The sequence below is a fragment of the Amblyraja radiata genome, chromosome 9, assembly GCF_010909765.2.
Source record: "Amblyraja radiata isolate CabotCenter1 chromosome 9, sAmbRad1.1.pri, whole genome shotgun sequence".
NCBI classification, from domain to species: Eukaryota; Metazoa; Chordata; class Chondrichthyes; order Rajiformes; family Rajidae; genus Amblyraja; species Amblyraja radiata.
In genome coordinates this window covers 2,595,338-2,616,521 of record NC_045964.1, presented here as the reverse complement: position 1 = coordinate 2,616,521, position 21,184 = coordinate 2,595,338, and the positions used below count along the sequence as shown (strand labels likewise).

General features: G+C 46.6%; 1 protein-coding gene across 4 annotated transcripts in view; it reads left to right on the top strand.

The window, feature by feature from the left end:
* tecpr2 (tectonin beta-propeller repeat containing 2) overlaps positions 1–21,184 on the top strand; it is an 85,956-nt gene that overhangs the window by 23,470 nt on the left and 41,302 nt on the right. For all 4 annotated transcript variants that reach the window (XR_004413013.1, XM_033026495.1, XM_033026494.1 and 1 more), the window contains exons 10-12: positions 1,543–1,726; positions 2,495–2,668; positions 14,485–14,665. Coding sequence is in view for 3 of the 4 variants with exons in the window: in XM_033026495.1 (XP_032882386.1) it covers positions 1,543–1,726; positions 2,495–2,668; positions 14,485–14,665 (539 nt within the window). In the remaining variant the exon portion in view is untranslated. The remainder of the gene's footprint in view (positions 1–1,542; positions 1,727–2,494; positions 2,669–14,484; positions 14,666–21,184) is intronic.

The following is a 21,184-nucleotide window of genomic DNA, read 5'->3' as shown; positions in this document are numbered from 1 at the left end:
ATGATCAGCCATGATCATATTGAATGGCGGTGCAGGCTCGAAGGGCCGAATGGCCTACTCCTGCACCTATTTTCTATGTTTCTATGTAATATGGTTCAATGGTTGCTATATTATAGAAACATAGAAAATAGGTGCGGGAGGCACCTATCCAACCAGCACCGCCATTCAATATGATCACGGCTAATCATCCAGAACCCTGTTCCTGCTTTCTCCCTGTATACCTTGATTCCGTTAGCCATGTGTACCAAAGTACAGTGAGATTTTTTTTTGCATAAGGATCATTAGACCACACATAAGTACAATAACCAGCACAGCACCTAACGCATAGAAGCAGCTCACTGAGTCTATAGTTTAGTCTATTGTCACATGTACTGAGGTACACTGAAAAGCTTTCTTGTTGCATGCTAATCAGTCAGCAGAAAGATTATACATGATTACAATTGAACAATCCACAGTGTACAGATAGATGGAATAACGTTTAGTACATCTGATCAAAGATGGTCTGGGGGTCTCCAATGAGGTAGATGGTAGCTCAGCACCGCTCTCTAGTTGGTGATAGGATGGTTCAGTTGCCTGATAACAGCTGGGAAGAAGCTGTCCCTGAATCTGGAGGTGTACGTTTTCACACTATTGTACCTCATGCCTGATGGGAGACGGGAGAAGAGGAAGTGAGCGGGGTGAGACTGGTCCTTGATTATCTGCAATAATCACCAGGGTTTGCCACCATTTCAGTCCCAACTATGGGTGCCCGAGACTTTCTGGTGAGGTTTGTTAACATAAAATGTTATTAAGTTGAGGGTTATTAATATTGTCCTGCAGATAAGAATTACACGTACTGCATGAACACGTGGTACTCCAACTGTAACTGCTCAGACAGGAAGGCTCTGCAGAGGGTAGTGAGGGGAGCAGAGAGGATCATTGGCGTCTCCCTACCCTCGGTACAAGAACTGTTCCGGAGCCGCTGCCTGAAAAAAGCTCTGAGAATAGCTAAGGACAAACTGCACCCCCTCCACACACACCTGGATCTCCTGCCATCAGGCAAGAGATACCGTAGCATCAAAGCTCGGACAACCAGACTGCTAAACAGTTTCCTGCCACAGGCTGTGAGGCTGCTAAACAGTCACTCCACCTGATTCTGCGGCTTTGCACTGACATTTTAATAACTCTGGCACTGGCCACTCAAATCAGCTGCCCTGGACATTTTAATGACTGTTTTTACTGTATTTTAATGTTGCTGTTTTACCTGCTTTTAACTATACTGTTTCATCAGGGACTGGATTGTTTTTACTGTTATTATGTGTGAAATGTTTTAAGTTTCATGTGCGATGCTCCGGTATTCCCTGGGAAACGTCTTCTCATTTTGCACTGTACAACTGTTGCTTTGCTAGATGACAATAAAGGTTGATTGATTGATTGATTGACATTGTTCCATTGCGGGACATGACAATGAAACACTCGACTTTTGCAATGACATTTTTAAGTAAAGGTTCTTGAAATACAAACATTTTAGTTGACTTGCTTCTATTTGTCTTTTGTTGGCAGTTTGCTGAGAGCTGGATGGGTTACTCTGGCCCTGGGTATAATATGCTTAGTTTGGTGGTCTCTGAAAAGCATATCTGGTGTTTGGACTGTAAGGGTGGTCTGTACTGTAGCCCTTTCTTCAGTACAGGTCTGCGGTGGCAGAAGTTTGAAGATGGTGTCCAGCAGGTGGCAGTGTCACCCTCAGGTTAGTGACAAAGCCACATCTTCATTCCATTGAAAGAAGACACAGAGTGCTGGAGTAACTATGCGGGTCAGGCAGCATCTCTGGAGAACATGGTCTCCACAAATGCGGCCTGACCCACTCCAGCACTCTGTCTTCTTTTTGTAAACCACCATCTACAGTTTTTTTTACATTTTCATTCCATTTTTTACCAACATTTCCAAAATACTATGTTTAACAAATTCCAGCCTTCAGTTTGTGTAGCTTTCTCCATGCAGTTTTGTACTTGTATACAAGTGCTGCATGAAATGTCAAATGTGTGATGCAGAATAGGCAGCCCCCGCCAGAAACCCAGGTTGGATCCTGACCTGAGGCTGCCTGTATGGAGTTTGCATGTTCTCCCTGTGACCACGTGGGTTTCCTCCGGGTACTCTGCTTTCCCCTCTCATCCCAAAGATGTTTGGGTTTGTAGGTTAATTGGCCTCTGCCTTATGGGGTAGTAAACTTGATGGACCAAATGGCCTAATTCTGCTGCTTTGTAAATTGCCCCCTAGTATGCAGGGAAAATGAGATAACATAGAACTAGTTTGAACGGGTGATCAATGGTTGGCATGGGCTCGGTGGGCCGAAGGGCCTGTTTCCATGCTATATCTCTACACTAGGATATAATTATGCAATGCACACAATTTTTGTACATGCTGTTTCTGTGCATCATTTGCAAAACCAGCTTTTATTTGATCTTTTGAAATGTATTCCTGTATTGACTTTCCATCTTACCGTTCCTATGTGCAGGTGTGTTACTGTGGAAAATTGAACAAAAATCGAGCAAAGCATATGCCTGTGGCAAAGTGACAATGAAGGGGAAGAGACATTGGTACGAGGCCTTGCCCAACGCTGCTTATGTTGCCTTAAGTGATGACGCTGCCTGGATCATTCAAACCAACGGCGAGCTCTATTTGCAAACAGGTATTTCAGAATTAATATCTTAAAGTCTTCAATATCTTAAATGGTATCTTTGTATCTTAAAGTTCAAATCAAGATATTTTAATATAAATCAAGATAATCACGGTAGCACAGTGCCAGAGACCAGAGTTCGATCCTGACTACGGGTGCTGTCTGTACGCAGTTTGCACTTTCTGCCTGTGACCGCCTGGGTTTTCTCCGGGTGATCCGGTTTCCTCCCACACTCCAAAGACAGTCAGGTTTGTACACTCTGGAGTTTAGAAGGATAGAAACATAGAAACATAGAAAATAGGTGCAGGAGTAGTCCATTCGGCCCTTCGAGCCTGCACCGCCATTCGATATGATCATGGCTGATCATCCAACTCAGTATTACATTCCTGCCTTCTCTCCATCCCTTTAGCCACAAGGGCCACATCTAACTCTTAAATATAGCCATTGAACTGGCCTCAACTACCTTCTGTGGCAGAGAATTCCACAGATTCACCACTCTCTGTGTAAAAAATGATTTTCTCATCTCGGTCCTAAAATACTTCCCTCTTATCCTTAAACTGTGACCCCTAGTTCTGGACTTCCCCAACATCGGGAATAATCTTCCTGCATCTAGCCTGTCCAACCCCTTAAGAATTTTGTAAGTTTCTATAAGATCCCCCCTCAATCTTTTGAATTCCAGCGTGTACAAGCCGAGTCTATCCAGTCTTTCTTCATATGAAAGTCCTGCCATCCCAGGAATCAGTCTGGTGAACCCTCTCTGTACTCCCTCTATGGCAAGAATGTCTTTCCTCAGATTAGGAGACCAAAACTGTACGCAATACTCCAGGTGTGGTCTCACCAAGACCCTGTATTGAATTGAATTGAATCCTTTATTTGTCATTCAGACCTTTCGGTCTGAACGAAATGCTGTTGCCTGCAGCCATACATGTAATAATAACAAAACACAATAAACACAAATTAACATCCACCACAGTGAGTTCACCAAACACCTCCTCACTGTGATGGAGGCAAAAGTCTTAGAGTTACTGTCTCTTCCCTCCTCTTCTCCCTCTGCGCCGAGGCGATACCCCACCGGGCGATGGTAAGTCAGTCCCGCGGCTCAACCGAGCTCCGCGAACGGGCCGGTTCAAGCTCCGCGGCCCGGGGGATGGTCGAAGATGCCCGCAGCTGTTGTGTCCTCCATTGGCCCGCGGCCGAGCCCCGGATCCAGGTCGCCGTCGCCAGAAACGCCGCCTCAGCCGCCGTCTCCGCTCCGCACCGGGCTGCCCACAAGGCAGCGTCTCAGCCCCGCACCGGGCTGCCCCCACGAGAGCACCTTCCAGCCGGGAGCCGGTCCGCCCGCACGGCAGCGTCTCAGCCCCGCACCGGGCTGCCCACACGGGAGCACCTTCCAGCCGGTAGCCGTGCCGGCCGCACAGGAGTGTCTCAGCTCCGCACCGTCCACCCTCACCGGAGCGCCGAGTCGTGCCGCTACCCGGACGTCGCCACAGCTCGAAGACGGCCAGCCTCGCGTTGGTGAGTCCTGGCTGGCTCTACCTCCGGACCCTCGAGGTCGGTCGCAGGTTGGAGGCCGCCAGCTTCGCCATTAGGCCTCAGCGCAGACGGGGGAAGAGAAGGGGGATACGCCAAAAAGTCGCATTCCCCCGAAGGGAGAGACAGAAAGCTCTGTTTCACCCTCCCCCCACACACATAACACCACCTAATAACCAAAAAAATTACTAAACTAGACAAAAAAAAACAACATAAAAAGTAAAAACAGACAGACTGCAGGCGAGCCGCAGCTGTATCACAGCGCCGCCACTTCCGAACTGGTGGTACAACTGCAATAGAACCTCACTGCTCTTATACTCAAATCTTTTGCTATGAATGCAAACATACCATTTGCTTTCTTCACTGCCTGCTGCACCTGCATGCCTACTTTCAATGACTGGTGTACCATGACACCCAGGTCTCGTTGCATCTCCCCTTTTCCTAATCGGCCAGAGGATGAGAGGGGATCTCATTGAAACATATAAGATTGTTAAGGGTTTGGACACGCTAGAGGCAGGAAACATGTTCCCGATGTTGGGGGAGTACAGAACCAGGGGCTACAGTTTAAGAATAAGAAGTAAGCCCTTTAGAACGGAGACGAGGAAACACTTTTTCTCACAGAGAGTGGTGAGTCTGGGGAATTCTCTGCCTCAGAGGGCGGTGGAGGCGGGTTCTCTGGATGCTTTCAAGAGAGAGCTGTTTAGGGCTCTTAAAAAAATAGCGGAGTCAGGGGATATGGGGAGAAGGCAGGAACGGGGTACTGATTGGGGATGATCAGCCTTGATCATATTGAATGGCGGTGCTGGCTCGAAGGGCCGAATGGCCTCCTCCTGCACCTATTGTCTATTGTCTGTTGTTTGTGGGTGAATTGGCATCTGTAAATGGACCTAAGTGTGTAGGATAGAACTAATGTGAATAGGTGATGGATGGTCAGCCTGGACTCGGTGGGCTGACGAGTCTGTTTCCATGCTATATCTCGAAACTAAACTAGTTGTGTAGACTGAAAATATGCTTGCAGCAGAAAGCCGTCCTATAAGTGAGTCCAATTAAGGTTTTTATTTCCCCCATAACTGCGCAGTTGATGAATGGTTTGTTGCATATATTGATAATATGTTGGTGTACTTTTAGAGAAAAGCAGACTTATATTTTTTGTAGTTTCTTTACAACCCCAAAGTCTTACAGCACTTTTCGGGGGGTAGTCACTGCTGCATAGTAGGTAAATTGAAAAGTTAATGCTGGGAAGGGAAAGTAGATGGAAACTTGTGTGCTATTGTATAAACAGACATAAGCGATTATTTTGAGAATTCTTTCAATGATTGAATGTACTGCACTGTACACCAGAGGCCCCCTACATGTGGTATTGTGCTTGGAATGCACATTTCCTTCCATAATGTGGACTGAAATTATTTGAGAATGCTATAAAGCATGTCCAAATATAATTTGAAACTCGTACGAAATCTCTTGGGTTCCTGCAAATACCATGAGATTTTGTGGCCTTCTTTGGTGCTGTTTCTTTTATAGCAGGTATTGAGGTATTTTAATTTGAGGTATTTACATAGATGGGTAGATGCATAGACATTAGGTGCACGAGTAGGCCATTTGGCCCTTCGAGCCAGCACCGCCATTCAATGTGATCATGGCCGATCATCCACAATCCTCTTCTCCCCATATCCCCTGATTCCGCAAGCCCTAAGAGCTCTATCTAACTCTCTTTTGAAAGCATCCACTGCCTTCTGAGACGGAGAATTCCACAAATTCACAACTCTCTGGGTGAAAAGTTTTTTCCTCATCTCAGTTCTAAATGGCTACCCCTTATTCTTAAACTGTGGCCCCTGGTTCTGGACTCTCCCAACATTTAGCATTTAGCGTGTCCAATCCCTTAATAATTTTATATGTTTCTATAAAATCCTCCCAAATTCCAGTGAATACAAGCCCAGTTGCTCCATTCTTTCATCGTATGACAGTCCCGCCATCCCGGGAATTAACTTGGTGAACCTACGTTGCACTCGCTCAATAACAAGAATGTTCTTCCTCAAATTAGGAGACCAAAACTGCAGACAATACTCCAGGTGTGGTCTCACCAGAGCCCTGTACAACTGCAGAAGGATCTCTTTGCTCCGATACTCAACTCCTCTCGTTGTGAAGGCTAATTGCTGTACCTGCATGCTTACTTTCATGCTGAAAGTCTGAAGAAGGGTTTCGGCCCGAAACGTCACCTATTTCTTTCGCTCCATAGATGCTGCCGTACCCGCTGAGTTTCTCCAGCATTTTTGTGTACCTTCGATTTTCCAGCATCTGCAGTTCCTTCTTGAATGCTTACTTTCAGTGACTGATGTACAAGCACGCCCAGGTTTCGTAGTACTTCCCCTTTTCCTAACCTGACACCATTCAGATAATAATCTGCCTTCCTGTTCTTGCCACCAAAGTGGATAACCTCACATTTATCCACATTAAACTGCATCTGTCATGCATCTGCCCACTCACCCAACAAGTCTCCTTGCATTCTCATAGCATCCTCTTCACAGTTTGCACTGCCACCCAGCTTTGTTTAATCTGCAAATTTGTTAATGTTACTTGTAATCCATTCATCTAAATCATTAATGTATATTGTAAATAGCTGCGGTCCCAGCACCAAGCATTGCGGTACCCCACTAATCACTGCCTTCCATTCTGAAAGGGACCTGTTAATCCCTACTCTTTGTTTCCTGTCTGCCAACCACTTCTCTATCCATGTCAGCACTCTACCCCCAATACCACGTGCTCTAATTTTGCCCACTATTCTCCTGTGGGACCTTATCAAAGGCTTTCTGAAAGTCCAGGTACACTACATCCACTGGCTCTCCCTTGTCCATTTTACTTGTTACATCCTCAAAAAATTCCAGAAGATTTCCCCTCCTGTTACTGTTTTCCAAATGCGCCGCTATTACATCTTTAATAATCGATTCCAGCATCTCCCCCACCACTGATGTCTGGCTAACTGGTCTATAATTCCCTGCTTTCTCTCTCCCTCGTTGAAAAGTGGGATAACATTAGCTACCCTCCAATTCACAGGAACTGATCCTGAGTCTATAGAACGTTGGAAAATCATCACCCACGATTTCTAGAGCCACATCCTTGAGTACCCTGGGATGCAGACAATCAGGCCCTGGGGATTTATCAGCCTTCAGTCCCATCAGTCTACCCAACACCATTAATCCTGCCTAATGTGGATATCCTTCAGTTCCTCTGTCATCCCAGATCCTCTGGCCACTAGTACATCTGGGAGATTGTTTGTGTCTTCCTTAGTGAAGACAGATCCAAAGTACCTGTTCAACTCATCTGCCATTTTCATGTTCCCCATAATAAATTTCTGTCTTCAAGGGACCCACATTTGTCTTAACTAATGTTTTCCTCTTCACATACCTAAATAAGTTTTTACTATCCCCCTTTATATTATTGGCTAGCTTACCTTTGTAGTTCATAATTTCTCCTCGTCTTGACTTTTTAGTTATCTTCTGTTGATTTTTATATATTTCCCAATCCACTGTCTTCCTGCTCATCTTTGCTATGTTATATGTCTTTTATTTTATTTTTTATACTGTCCTTGACTTCCCTTGTCAGCCACGGACACCTCTTACTCCCTTTAGATTCTTTCTTCCTCTTTGGAATGAAGTGATCCTGCACCTTCTGTATTATTCCCAGAAATACCTGCCATTGTTGTTCCACTGTCATCCCTGCTAGGGTATCTTTCCAGTCAACTTTGGCCAGCTCCTCCCTCATAGCTCCATAGTCCCCTTTGTTCAACTGTAATACTGACACATCCGATTAAAACTTGTCATATTATGGTCACAACCTCCTAATGGTTCCTTTACCTTGAGTTCCCTTATCAAATCCAGTTCATTACACAAAATCCAGAATTGCCTTCTCCCTGGTAGGCTCCTCTAGTTTTAGCTTCTCTAAAAATCCATCTCGGAGGCACTCCACAAACTCCCTTTCTTGGGGTCCAGAACCAACCTGATAATCCCAGTCTATCAGCATGTTGAAATCTCCCATGACCATTGTAGCATTACCTTTGCTACATGCTAATTTTAACCCTGATGCAACTTGCACCCTATGTCCAGGCTACTGTTTGGGGGCCATGTAGATAACTCCCATTAGGGTCTTTTCCCCCTTCCGATTCCTCAGTTCTATCCACGATGACTCCACATCTCCTGATTCTATGTCACCCCTCGCAAGGGACTGAATTTCATTCCTTACCAACAGAGCTACCCCACCCCCTCTGCCCACCTGTCTGTCATTTCGATAGGATGTATACCCCTAAATATTCAGTTCCCAGCCCTGGTCCTCTTGCAACCATGTCTCTGTAATTCCCACAACATCATACTTGCCAATTTCCAACTGAGCCTCAAGCTCATCCACTTTATTTCTTATACTTCGCACATTCATATATAACACTTTTAATTCGGTATTCACCTCCCCTCTCACGCCAGTTCCTATTTCATCTGATCTTACTCTTATCCCTTCTTGAACTTTCTGTTCCTTTAATTTTGGTGTCTTTTGTAACTTTCCCTTTGCTCTCTTCCCCTTTAACTCCATTTGTCTACCCCCCCTCCACTATTTAGTTTATGAACTGGCCTTGACTACCCTCTGTGGCAGAGAGTTCCAGAGATTCACCACTCTCTGTGTGAAAAAAGTTCTTCTCATCTCGGTTTTAAAGGATTTCCCCCTTATCCTTAAGCTGTGACCCCTTGTCCTGGACTTCCCCAACATCGGGAGCAATCTTCCTGCATCTAGCCTGTCCAACCCCTTAAGTATTTTGTAAGTTTCTATAAGATCCCCTCTCAATCTCATAAATTCTAGAGAGTATAAACCAAGTCTATCCAGTCTTTCTTCATAAGACAATCCTGACATCCCAGGAACCCTAGAAGTCCTGCGTTTCAGCCTTCTTCCTAACTCTCAAAACTCAGAACCTCCTTCCTCTTCTTCCTGACGTCGTTTGTGCCCACATGCACAACTACTTCCGGCTACGCATCTTCCCTATCGAGGATGTTCTGAAGTCGGTCCGAGACATCTTGAACCCTGACAACAGGGAAGGAACACGCCATCCTCGAGTCTCGCCTGCCGCCACACAATCTCCTGTCCGCACCTCGGACAATGGAGCCACCATCACTATGGCTCTGCCCGACATCGGTCTTGCCCGTCGAGCCTCATCGCTAGGATTGGAGCCACTGACCTGTCCGCTGCACGTACTGGAAGCGTCGTCTCGTCTGCCCTGACAGCTCCCAAGAGGGCGTACCTGTTTGTAAGAGGCACTTACACCGAGGTCTCTTGCACCCGCTTCATCCTCTTCCTTTCCGTCTCTGCCCGTCACACCTCCTGCACTCTTGGAGTGACGACCTGACTGTAGGTCCTGTCCAGGAAACATAGAAACATAGGTGCAGGAGTAGGCCATTCGGTCCTTCAAGCCTGCACCGCCATGGCTGATCATCCAACTCAGTATCCTGTACCTGCCTTCTCTTCATACCCCCTGATCCCATTAGCCACAAGGGCCACATCTAACTCCCTCTTAAATATAGCCAATGAACTGGCCTCAACTACCTTCTGTGGCAGAGAGTTCCAGAGATTCACCACTCTCTGTGAAAAATGTTTTTCTCATCTCGGTCCTAAAATATTTCTCCCTTATCCTTAAACTGTGACCCCTTGTTCTGGACTTCCCCAACATCGGGAACAATCTTCCTGCATCTAGCCTGTCCAACCCCTTAATAATTTTGTAAGTTTCTATAAGATCCCCCCTCAATCTTCTAAATTCTAGCAAGTACAAGCCGAGTCTATCCAGTCTTTCTTCATATGAAAGTCCTGACATCCCGGGAATCAGTCTGGTGAACCTTCTCTGTACTCCCTCTATGGCAAGAATGTCTTTTCTCAGATTAGGAGACCAAAACTGTATGCAATACTCCAGGTGTGGTCTCACCAAGACCCTGTACAACTGCAGTAGAACCTCCCTGCTCCTATACTCAAATCCTTTTGCTATGAATGCTAACATACCATTCGCTTTCTTCACTGCCTGCTGCACCTGCATGCCTACTTTCAATGACTGGTGTACCATAACACCCAGGTCTCGTTGCATCTCCCCTTTTCCTAATCGGCCACCATCATCGTCTATCATCGTCCCGGATGGACCACAGGTCATCCAGCTGCTGCTCTAGTTCCCTAACTCACTCCTTGAGGAGCTGCATCTGGACACAGATCCCACAGTGCCCCTGTCTTCCCACATCCTGCAGCAAACGCACTGCAGTAATATTCCTGCCATTACGCTTAAATATATAAATCAAACACACAACAGAATAAGTGTAGCCTCCTTGCCTCAGCCTCTTCGCTGAAGACTCTTGAACCAAGGACTCGCACTTTACTCACCAAGGCCGCTCTCCCTAGAGCAAGCCCTACATTTATTTGCTGTTCAATTAACTAATTTTATTAATTAGCTAATGTACAAGGAATTGCAGATGCTGATTTACAAAAAAGGATACAAAGTGCTGGAGTAACTCGGTGGTTAGGCAGCATCTCTGGAGAATACGAATAGGTCATGTTGAGAAAAGAAACTGAAGAGTCTAGCTGAAGAAAGGTTATTAGCAAGTGATTCTGAATGCCGAGGGTTTTTTTAATTACATTGGTGATTTGGCGTAAATACATTTTTTTTGGTGTTAGGTACGTTTAGAGATACAGCGCAGAAACAGGCCCTTTAGACCACCGAGCCTGCACCGAGCAGCCATCCCCGCACACTAAAACTATCCTACACATGCTAGGGACAATTTTTTCTACATTTATACCAAGTCAATTAACCTACAAATCTACAAGCGAAGATCTCGGGGAAAACCCAGGCATGTCACCAGGTCACCGTAGCCGGGATCGAACGTGGGTCTCTGGTACTGTAAGCCCTGTAAGGCAGCAACTCTACCGCTGCGCCACCGTGCCGCCCCTTGTTGAAGTTGTGGAAATAATTCTACAATGACACCGGTCATTGAAAGTAGGCATGCAGGTGCAGCAGGCAGTGAAGAAAGCAAATGGTATGTTAGCATTCATAGCAAAAGGATTTGGGTATAGGAGCAGGGAGGTTCTACTGCAGTTGTACAGGGTCTTGGTGAGACCACACCTGGAGTATTGCGTACAGTTTTGGTCTCCTAATCTGAGGAAAGACATTCTTGCCATAGAGGGAGTACAGAGAAGGTTCACCAGACTGATTCCTGGGATGTCAGGACTTTCATATGAAGAAAGACTGGATAGACTCGGCTTGTACTCGCTAGAATTTAGAAGATTGAGGGGGGATCTTATAGAAACTTACAAAATTCTTAAGGGGTTGGACAGGCTAGATGCAGGAGGATTGTTCCCGATGTTGGGGAAGTCCAGAACAAGGGGTCACAGTTTAAGGATAAGGGGGAAATCTTTTAGGACCGAGATGAGGAAAAAAAATTTCACACGGAGAGTGGTGAATCTCTGGAATTCTTTGCCACAGAAGGTAGTTGAGGCCAGTTCATTGGCTATATTTAAGAGGGAGTTAGATGTGGCCCTTGTGGCTAAAGGGATCAGGGGGTATGGAGAGAAGGCAGGGATGGGATACTGAGTTGGATGATCAGCCATGATCATATTGAATAGTGGTGCAGGCTCGAAGGGCCGAATGGCCTACTCCTGCACCTATTTTCTATGTTTCTATGTTTCTATGAATTGGACAAGAGTGTGGAGAATAAATGACAACAATTCTCTGATTGGCTTCAGTAGCCCATTTGTATCAGAATACCTGTAATTCCAGAAGTTGCCTGGTGGTGGCCAATGGGTCAGATATGAGCCACCATTCTTACATGAAGATTGCCCACTTATAAGTACAGTGCAGATGCAATCGAGCAGATAGCCGGCACAACATATTTTTCAGCTCTGGCATAGTGACTTGGGTGAAATGTCTGCCTCCGTACCCTCCCTTTTACTTTCTTCTCTTTAATAAGACTCATGTGGTCATAAGCTTATAAGTGATAGGCACAGAATTAGGCCATTCGGCCCACCAAGTCCACTCCACCATTCAATCATGGCTGATCTATCTTTCCCTCCTAACCCCATTCTCCTGCCTTCTCCCCATAACCCCAGACACCCGTACTAATCAAGAATCTATCTCTGCCTTAAAAATGTCCATTGACTTGGCCTCCACAGCCATCTGTGACAAAGAATTCCACAGATTCACCACCCTCTGACTAAAGACATTCCTCCTTGTCTCCTTCCTAAAGGAACGTCCTTGTATTCTGAGGCTATGACTATTCCACCAGGTGGCACCAGCAAAGGCTGCCTCGCCAATAGTCTGTCTGTCCCTTACTTCTTTGTGTTTAAATAGTATGTGTTAAATGTATGTTCTTAGTGTTCTTCAGCTTGTTTTATGTTGGGCGGGGGGATTGGGCTAAACTTTCTAATCTCTAACCTCGACGGAGATGTGATTTTTTTCCGTATTGTGTCTCCGTCTGCATTGCGGCCTAACAATGCGGCCTTTGCTGGAGACCGACATTTGAGAGCTACGGGCCTTTAACGTCGCGGCGCCCGTGATCCCTTTGCCAGGGATCGACCTCGGAACCCCAACCGTGGGTGTTTACGGACTTAACATCATGGAGCCCGCGGTCTCTGGTTAGAGACCGGCTTCGGGAACTAGCCGCAGGAGCTTCGACCGACCGGCCTGACGTCGGAGCTTAAACCGCCACCGACGCCCGGGGGCTTCGACCGCCGGCTGCGGGAGCTTCGATTGCCCCGTCAGATGGTTCGACTGCCCAGACTGCGGGAGAATAAAAGAGGAAGAAGTTTGGACTTTATTGCCTTCCATCACAGTGAGGAATGTGGGGAATCAGCTGTTAACTTTTTTGTAGTTGTGTGTCTTGTTGCTTTTTTTTCCGTATGGCTGTATGGTAATTCGCATATCACTGTAGCTTAATTGGTACACGTGACAATAAAAGACCTTTGAAACATTTGGTCCTAGACGCTCCCACTAATGGAAACATCCTCACCACATCCACTCTATCTGAGGCTTTCACTATTCAGATTCACTTCTGTCCTTGCCCGGGTTGTTGATGTTTTTATTGGCTACATTTGGTGCTAAGTCCACATTTGCTCTGCTTTTATGAAATGGGTTGAGGACATATGTACAGTTTCCCAGCGATGAAGAGAGATTTATTGGGCACAATACTCCTTGCATGACATTGTTTTCCCATGTAATGACCAACGTCAGCATAAAATTAATCGGCTGTGGTGACATTTGTGTCCTAAAAGCGGCCATTAACTTTATCTCCTCTTGCCATTCTCATGCTTTTATCTTGCTGTTCTTGCTTTCTTTCTTTAACTAATTTTTATCTCTCTTGACAACATTGCAGTCTGCAGTGTAAAGCACTAATCTGATGATTTGCATTAAACCGTTTGTTAGTTTAGTTTATTAGACATAGATAGAAAATTGGTGCAGGAGGAGGCCATTCGGCCCTTCGAGCCAGCACCGCCATTCATTGTGATCATGGCTGATCGTCCCCAATCAATACCCCGTGCCTGCCTTCTCCCCATATTCCTTGATTCCACTAGCCTCCAGAGCTCTATCTAACTCTCTTAAATTTATCCAGTGATTTGGCCTCCACTGCCCCCTGTGGATTTGTGGCAGGGAATTCCACAAATTCACAACTCTCTGGGTGAAGAAGTTTTTTTCTCACCTCAGTCTTAAATGACCTCTCTTTTATTCTAAGACTGTGGCCCCTGGTTCTGGACTCGCCCAACATTGGGAACATTTTTCCTGCATCTAGCTTGTCCAGTCCTTTTATAATTTTATATGTTTCTATAAGATCCCCCTCATCCTTCTAAACTCCAGTCAATACAAGCCTAGTCTTTTCAATCTTTCCTCATATGACAGTCCCGCCATCCCAGGGATCAATCTCGTGAACCTACGCTGCACTGCCTCAATCACAAGGATGTCCTTCCTCAAATTAGGAGACCAAAACTGTACACAATACTCCAGATGTGGTCTCACCAGAGCCCTATACAACTGCAGAAGAACCTCTTTACTCCTATACTGTAATCCTTTTGTTATGAAGGCCAACATTCCATTAGCTTTCTTCACTGCCTGCTGTACCTGCACGCCAACTTTCAGTGACCGGTGTACAAGGACGCTCAGGTCTCTCTGCACCTCCCCCTTACCTAACCTAACCCCATTGAGATAATAATGTCACGTGTACCGAGGTACAGTGAAAAGCTTTATGTAGACGTGTACAATGTCGTGCCGTGGTGTGTTTAATACTTTGTTTCCTCACCCTGAGGCCTCAGTGCAGATCGTCCCTGTGCCAGAGCAGTGAGGGTGGATTGCCCTTGCCCTTTGATGCAAATAATCTCCAGGAATAACGTGGTCTGGGCACTAACGGAACAGCGAACGGTTCTCTACAGAAAAGGCATCAGCAGCTTCTGCCCAGAAGGAGAACAGTGGATGCCTGACGTTGTAAGGTGGGACAATACTGTTGTCGTTGTTGTGATGTGCCGTTTTAAAATGTTTTCTGAAAATTGTTTACCCATTCTCAATCATTTTCATAATTCCGGTTTTCCTACCATTATATTTCCCCATTTGTAACAGAGAAACATTTGATAAGAAAGAACAGCAGATGCTGGTAAAATCCAAGGGAGACGCAAAATGCTGAAGTAACCCAGCGGGTGAGGCAGCATCTCTGGATGCCGAGTCCGAAACGTTGCCCATTCCTTCTCTCCAGAGATGCTGCCTCACACGCTGGTTTACTCCAGCATTTAGTGTCTACCGGAGAAACATTTGAAGTCACCGGTGAAGAATATTAAAGGTTAAACCATCTGTTTAACCTTTAATATTAATATTAAACCAGCAAAAATTGGGCAATGGAGCTGTTATGTTTTGTCCACAAACAAGTCTGTTTTTTGTTTAAATAGTATTTGGCCTGAATGTGATTGTCTGTGACTTTTTTCCTCCAGTTTCATTGGTATATTTTGTTTACTATTCCTTAGAACAAAGCCTTCACCTTTTGCATGGTGACAGGGCTCTCACTTAACCTTTTTTCTCTGTTGTCAGCCGGGCAACCTTGGCAGCTTTTTAGGTTGCCAAATGACAGTTTTTCATTGTTCTAACTGGGACGTGCGAGAATAAAACACTCTTGACTCACGTCGCTAATGTGTGGGATAGAACTAGTGTACGGGTGATCGTTGGTCGGCGTGGACTCGGTGGGCCGAAGAGCCTGTTTCCAAGCTGTATCTTTAAATTAAACTAAAACCAGAGGGTGTGTAAAGAAGGGTCTCTACCCGAAAAGGTCAACTAATTTCTTCTATCCAGAGATGCTGGCTGCTCCATGGAGTTCCCCCGCACAATTAAAGCATTGAATAGTCTTCACCCTACCATAGTTACCCAACCAGACGCAACTAAATTTAAGGTACCTCTTTCCCCCCAAGAACCCTTTTTTGCTTAAGTCCAAGTCAAGATAGTTTTATTGTGATGTGTGCCAGATCGGACAATGAAATTCTTGCTTGCTGCAGCACAACAGGATATGGAAACATAAGACAGAACATGAGATAAAAGTTCAGTGTGTCTGTATACCATAGACCATATATATACACAATAAATAAACAGATAAAGTGCAATAGGCTGTTATTGTTCAGAGTATGGAGTTTGGTGATGGACCCTCCACCACATCCAGTTTAAATTCCATTTAGAATATTTTTGGAGGACCAGGAAACCAAGAAGCAAGAGTTACTCCAGGAAGTTACTCCAGCTCCAGGGAGTGATTCTGTGTTGGTTTTCAGCGGTCGCGGCGAGGCTGCGACCGGACAGCAATGGCGGCCAGATCTCCCACACTGCAAAGGGAGGGAGAAAGTGCCCGGCTCCGACCAGTTGGCGTAGCAGTGCGCATGTGCAGGGCGGCTGATGATGTGTTGGCCGTGGTTGTGTGCATGTGCAAGGTGGCCGGCCCTGCCGGCAGATGAGGAGCGGGCGGAGAGCGGAGACACAGCGGCCCGGAAAAGGATACGGATGGCGGGCGGAGAGGAAGAGTGACAGAGAGAAAGATAGAGAGGGGGGGCCCCGCTCAGAGTTGAATGGTAGGTGTCCCGGATGTTTGCCAAGCCAGGCAAAATGACACAACATTTAGGTTGCCCGGTGGGACGTTAGGTGGCTATTGGCCACTGGGCAACCGTTAATTTCGAGCCCTGCATTCAAAAATGTTGGTAGTTGTCCAGGATACCTGTAAGGCAGCAACACTACCCGAAATGCCCAGTACATTAACCAAATAACAATTACAGCACGGAAACAGGCCATCTCGGCCCTTCTAGTCCGTGCCGAACACTTACTCTCCCCTAGTCCCATCTACCTGCACTCAGACCATAACCCTCCATTCCTTTCCCATCCATATACCTATCCAATTTATTTTTAAATGATAAAATCGAACCTGCCTCCACCACTTCCACTGGAAGCTCATTCCACACAGCTACCACTCTCTGAGTAAAGAAGTTCCCCCTCATGTTACCCCCTAAACCTTTGTCCCTTAATTCTCAAATCATGTCCCCTTGTTTGAATCTTCCCTACTCTCAGTGGAAAAAGCTTATCCATGTCAACTCTGTCTATCCCTCTCATAATTTTAAAGAACTCTATCAAGTCCCCCCTTAACCTTCTGCGCTCCAAAGAATAAAGACCTATCTTGTTCAACCTTTCTCTGTAACTTAGTTGCTGAAACCCAGGCAACATTCTAGTAAATCTCCTCTGTACTCTCTCTATTTTGTTGACATCTTTCCTATAATTTGGCGACCAGAATTGTACATCATATTCCAGAATTGGCCTCACCAATGCCTTGTACAATTTTAACATTACATTAATTGCTGACAGTGGGAAGAGGAGAAACTGAGTTCAATTTATAAATGGGTATAAGGACGGCACAGTGGCACAGCAGTAGAGTTGCTCACAGTGCCAGGGACCCAGGTTCCATCCTGACTACGGGTGCTGTCTGGACGGAGTTTGTACCTTCTCCCCCTGACCGCGTGGGTTTTCTCCGAGATTTTTGTTTCCTCCAACACTCCAAAGACATATAGGTTTGTAGGTTAATTGGCTTGGTATTAGTGTAAATTGCCCCTGGTGTGTGCAGGATAGTGTTTGTGAGCGGGGATCGCTGGGTCCTTGTGGGCCGAAGGGCCTGTTTCCGAGCTGTATCTCTAAACTAAACCTCACACGCAACTGGCCAGCTGTAATGCAAAGAGAGAGAGTGTTTGCTGAGATTGTTGACCTTAGTCTTCAGTCTACAGTGTTCTTTCAGAACCCGTGCTGCTGTTTTTCCCGACTTCATTGCAATGGTGCAGGAGTGTGCAGATGTGAGATGGGAGTGGAACGCAACATTAAAGAGGTCGACAACTGGGGAATGGAGCTCGCTCCCGTGGACTGAGCATAGCTTCTCTGTAAAGTGTGGTCCATTTTAGATGTTGCTTCTCCAGTGGGAAGGAGAGGACGTGGTGAACGCTGAATGCAGTGCGTGGGTTGGAGGAAGTGCAAGAGAATCGCTGCTTCTCCTGAAAGGACCATTTGTGTCCCTGGGTGTGGGGAAGGATGAGGCAACGGATTGTCTCAGGTTGCATGGGAAAGTTTGAGAACGGAGTGGTTGGTGGGGAATGAAAATCAGGACGAGTGAGTCATGAAAAAAACATCTCATTTGGGTTTTCAAATGCTCTTGTCAACCATGGGGAGAGGAAAGTCATGGTTAAGGAAAAGCCCCAACATTGCAAATGACCATGTCATTGACGTAGATATGACGGAGAACTGAGAGAAATGAATATAATTTCTGCTAGGAGGGAGGCAATATGCGGCCAGATCTCCCACACTGCAAAGGGAGGGAGAAAGTGCCCGGCTCCGACCAGTTGCCGTAGCAGTGCGCATGTGCAGGGCGGCTGATGATGTGTTGGCCGTGGTTGTGCGCATGTGCAAGGTGGCCGGCCCTGCCGGCGGATGAGGAGCGGGCGGAGAGCGGAGACACAGCGGCCCGGAAAAGGATACGGATGGCGGGCGGAGACGGAGAGTGACAGAGAGAGAGATAGAGAGGGGAGCCCGCTCAGAGTTGAACAGCAGGTGGCCCGGATGTTTGCCAAGCCAGGCAAAATGACACAACATTTAGGTTGCCCGGCGGGACGTTAGGTGGCCATTGGCACCTGGGCAACCGTTAATTTCGAGCCCTGGATTAGAAAATGTTGCTAGTTGTCTAGGATACCTGTAAGGCAGCAACTCTACCACTGCACCGCCGTGCCAGGGCGGGTTTCTTTTATTGAATAGATTAGGTTTATTTTATTTGACACTTCAAAATAATAAGACATCCATAGAAAATAATAAAACGGCAGATGCTGGAAATCGGACATGAAAATAAGTAAATCCATTTGAAGGGCTTGGTCGTTTCGGCAGCACTTGCGAAAGGAAAACAAGTTAATGTTTTGGGTAAACATGTGGAACCGAGTTTGTTTTAATGGGCAGAGGTTTGGAATTGGAATATCCGTGACAAGGTGTAGTTGGGTTGTTGTGGTGATTCACTGTTTATGAAGTTATCCGGCTGAGAGATTAATGAGGGCGGGTGGAGAAATGGAAAAGGAAACCAGTTATGAAACATGGATTTCAAAGAACTGAAACCAAAAGGAGACATTTGGAAATGCCCAGTACATTAATTGCTGGCAGTGGGAAGAGGAGAAACTGAGTTCAATTTATAAATGGGTATAAGGACGGCACAGTGGCACAGCAGTGGAGTTGCTCACAGCGCCAGGGACCCAGGTTCCATCCTGACTACGGGTGCTGTCTGGACGGAGTTTGTACCTTCTCCCCCTGACCGCGTGGGTTTTCTCCGAGATGTTTTGTTAGAAATATAATTTCTGCTAGGAGGGAGGCAATATGGTTAGCATGGCGGTGGGAAACTACAAGCTCGCAAAGGATCAAGGAGGAATCAGGCTGTGTACAAACAGGCCCTTCACCCCAACTTGCCCACACCGGCCAACCTGTCACACCTACACACGTCCTCCTGCCTGTGTTTCCCCCAAAACCTGTCCTGTCCATGTACCTGTTTAACTGTTTCTTAAACGGTGGGATAGTCCCTGCCTCAACTACCTCCTCCGGTTGCTCGTTCCATACACCCGCCAACCACCCTTTGTGTGGAAAAGTTCGCCCTTGGGTTCTGATTAAATCTTTCCCTCCTCAACTTAAACCTATGTCCCCTGATTCTTGATTCACCTACTCTGGGCAAGAGACTGTTTGTCTACCAGCTCTATCCCCCTCATGGTTTTATACACCTCGATAAGATCACCCCTCATCCTCCTGCACTCCAAGGAATAGAGTCCTAGCCTGCTTAACTTCTCCCTATAGCCCAGGCTCTCGAGTCCTGGCAACATTCTTGTCCAGCTTCTCAGTCCCCTTTTCAGCTTGACAACATCTTTCCTATAACATGGTGTCCAGAAATGAACACAATACTCAAATGCAGCGTCACCGACATCTTTTATAGCTGCAACATCACCTCCCAACCTCTGTACTCAATGCTCAATGAAGGCCAATGTGCCAGATGCCGTTTTGACCATTCCATCCACCTGTGATGAATGAACTATGTACCTGAAACAGGGATTTGAACTTTGAACCCTTAGATTAAAAGTCTGATGCTCTACCAACTGAGCTATCCAGGCCATTGCAGTTGTATAAAACATTGGTGAGGCTGTATTTAGAGTATGGTTGTCAGTTTTGGGCCCCGTGTTATAGGAAAGCTGTCATGCTGGAAATGGTGCAGAGAGGAGGGAGTTGAAGACAGACTACGTGAAAATAGTCCCAAAATGTTGGAGGAATTCAGCGGGACAGGCAGCAACTCTGGATAGAAGGAATGGGTGACGTTTCGGGTCGAGATCCTTCTTTAGACCACGTGACCATGTGCAAGTGGGAGCAGGGTGGAAACTGGCAGCAGAAGTAATGACATTTTATCACTTCCAAATGAGTGGAGCAGGAATGCAAAGTACAAAGTTGAGGGAGTGGGGCATGGAGCACAAACTGTTGCACATATCCCTCTAAAGGCCACGTGTAGCGGTGACTCGTGAGTCCCCTTAGCTACAGTGTTGATGTGAGGTTGAACGGGAAAACAATGCAAGAACAAGTTCGGCCAGGTAAACAAGTGAATGAAGCAAGGGAATTTGAGCCTGATGCAGCCTGGGAGAGTGGATTTACCACACCCAAAGGAATGTACAGAAAGCTTTGAGGAGTTAGTGTGTAAATAAACTCGGGACAGACTTCTGACCGACATACACTACAAACCAACTGACTCACATGGCTATCTGGACTACACGTCTTCCCACCCTGCCCCCTGTAAAGACTCCATCCCCTACTCCCAATTCCTCCGCCTACGCCGCATCTGCTCCCAGGATGAGACGTTCCACACCAGGGCATCGGAAATGTCCTCGTTCTTCAGGGAACGGGGATTCCCCTCCGATACCATAGATGAGGCTCGCACCAGGGTCTCATCCATACCCCGCAACACTGCTCTCTCTCCCCATCCCCGCACTCGCAACAAGGGCAGAGTCCCCCTAGTCCTCACCTTTCACCCCACCAGCCGGCAAATACAACAAATAATCCTCCGCCATTTCCGCCACCTCCAACGTGACCCCACCACTCGCCACATCTTCCCATCTCCCCCTATGTCTGCCTTCCGCAAAGACCGCTCCCTCCGCAACTCCCTTGTCAATTCTTCCCTTCCCTCCCGTACCACCCCCTCCCCGGGCACTTTCCGTTGCAACCGCAAGAAATGCAACACCTGTCCCTTCACCTCCCCCCTCGACTCCATTCAAGCAGTCGTTCCAGGTGCGACAAAGGTTCACCTGTATCTCCTCCAACCTCATCTACTGCATCCGCTGCTCTAGATGTCAGCTGATTTACATCGGGGAGACTAAGCGGAGGTTGGGCGATCGTTTCACCAAACACCTCCGCTCAGTCCGCAATAACCTACCTGAACTCCCGGTGGC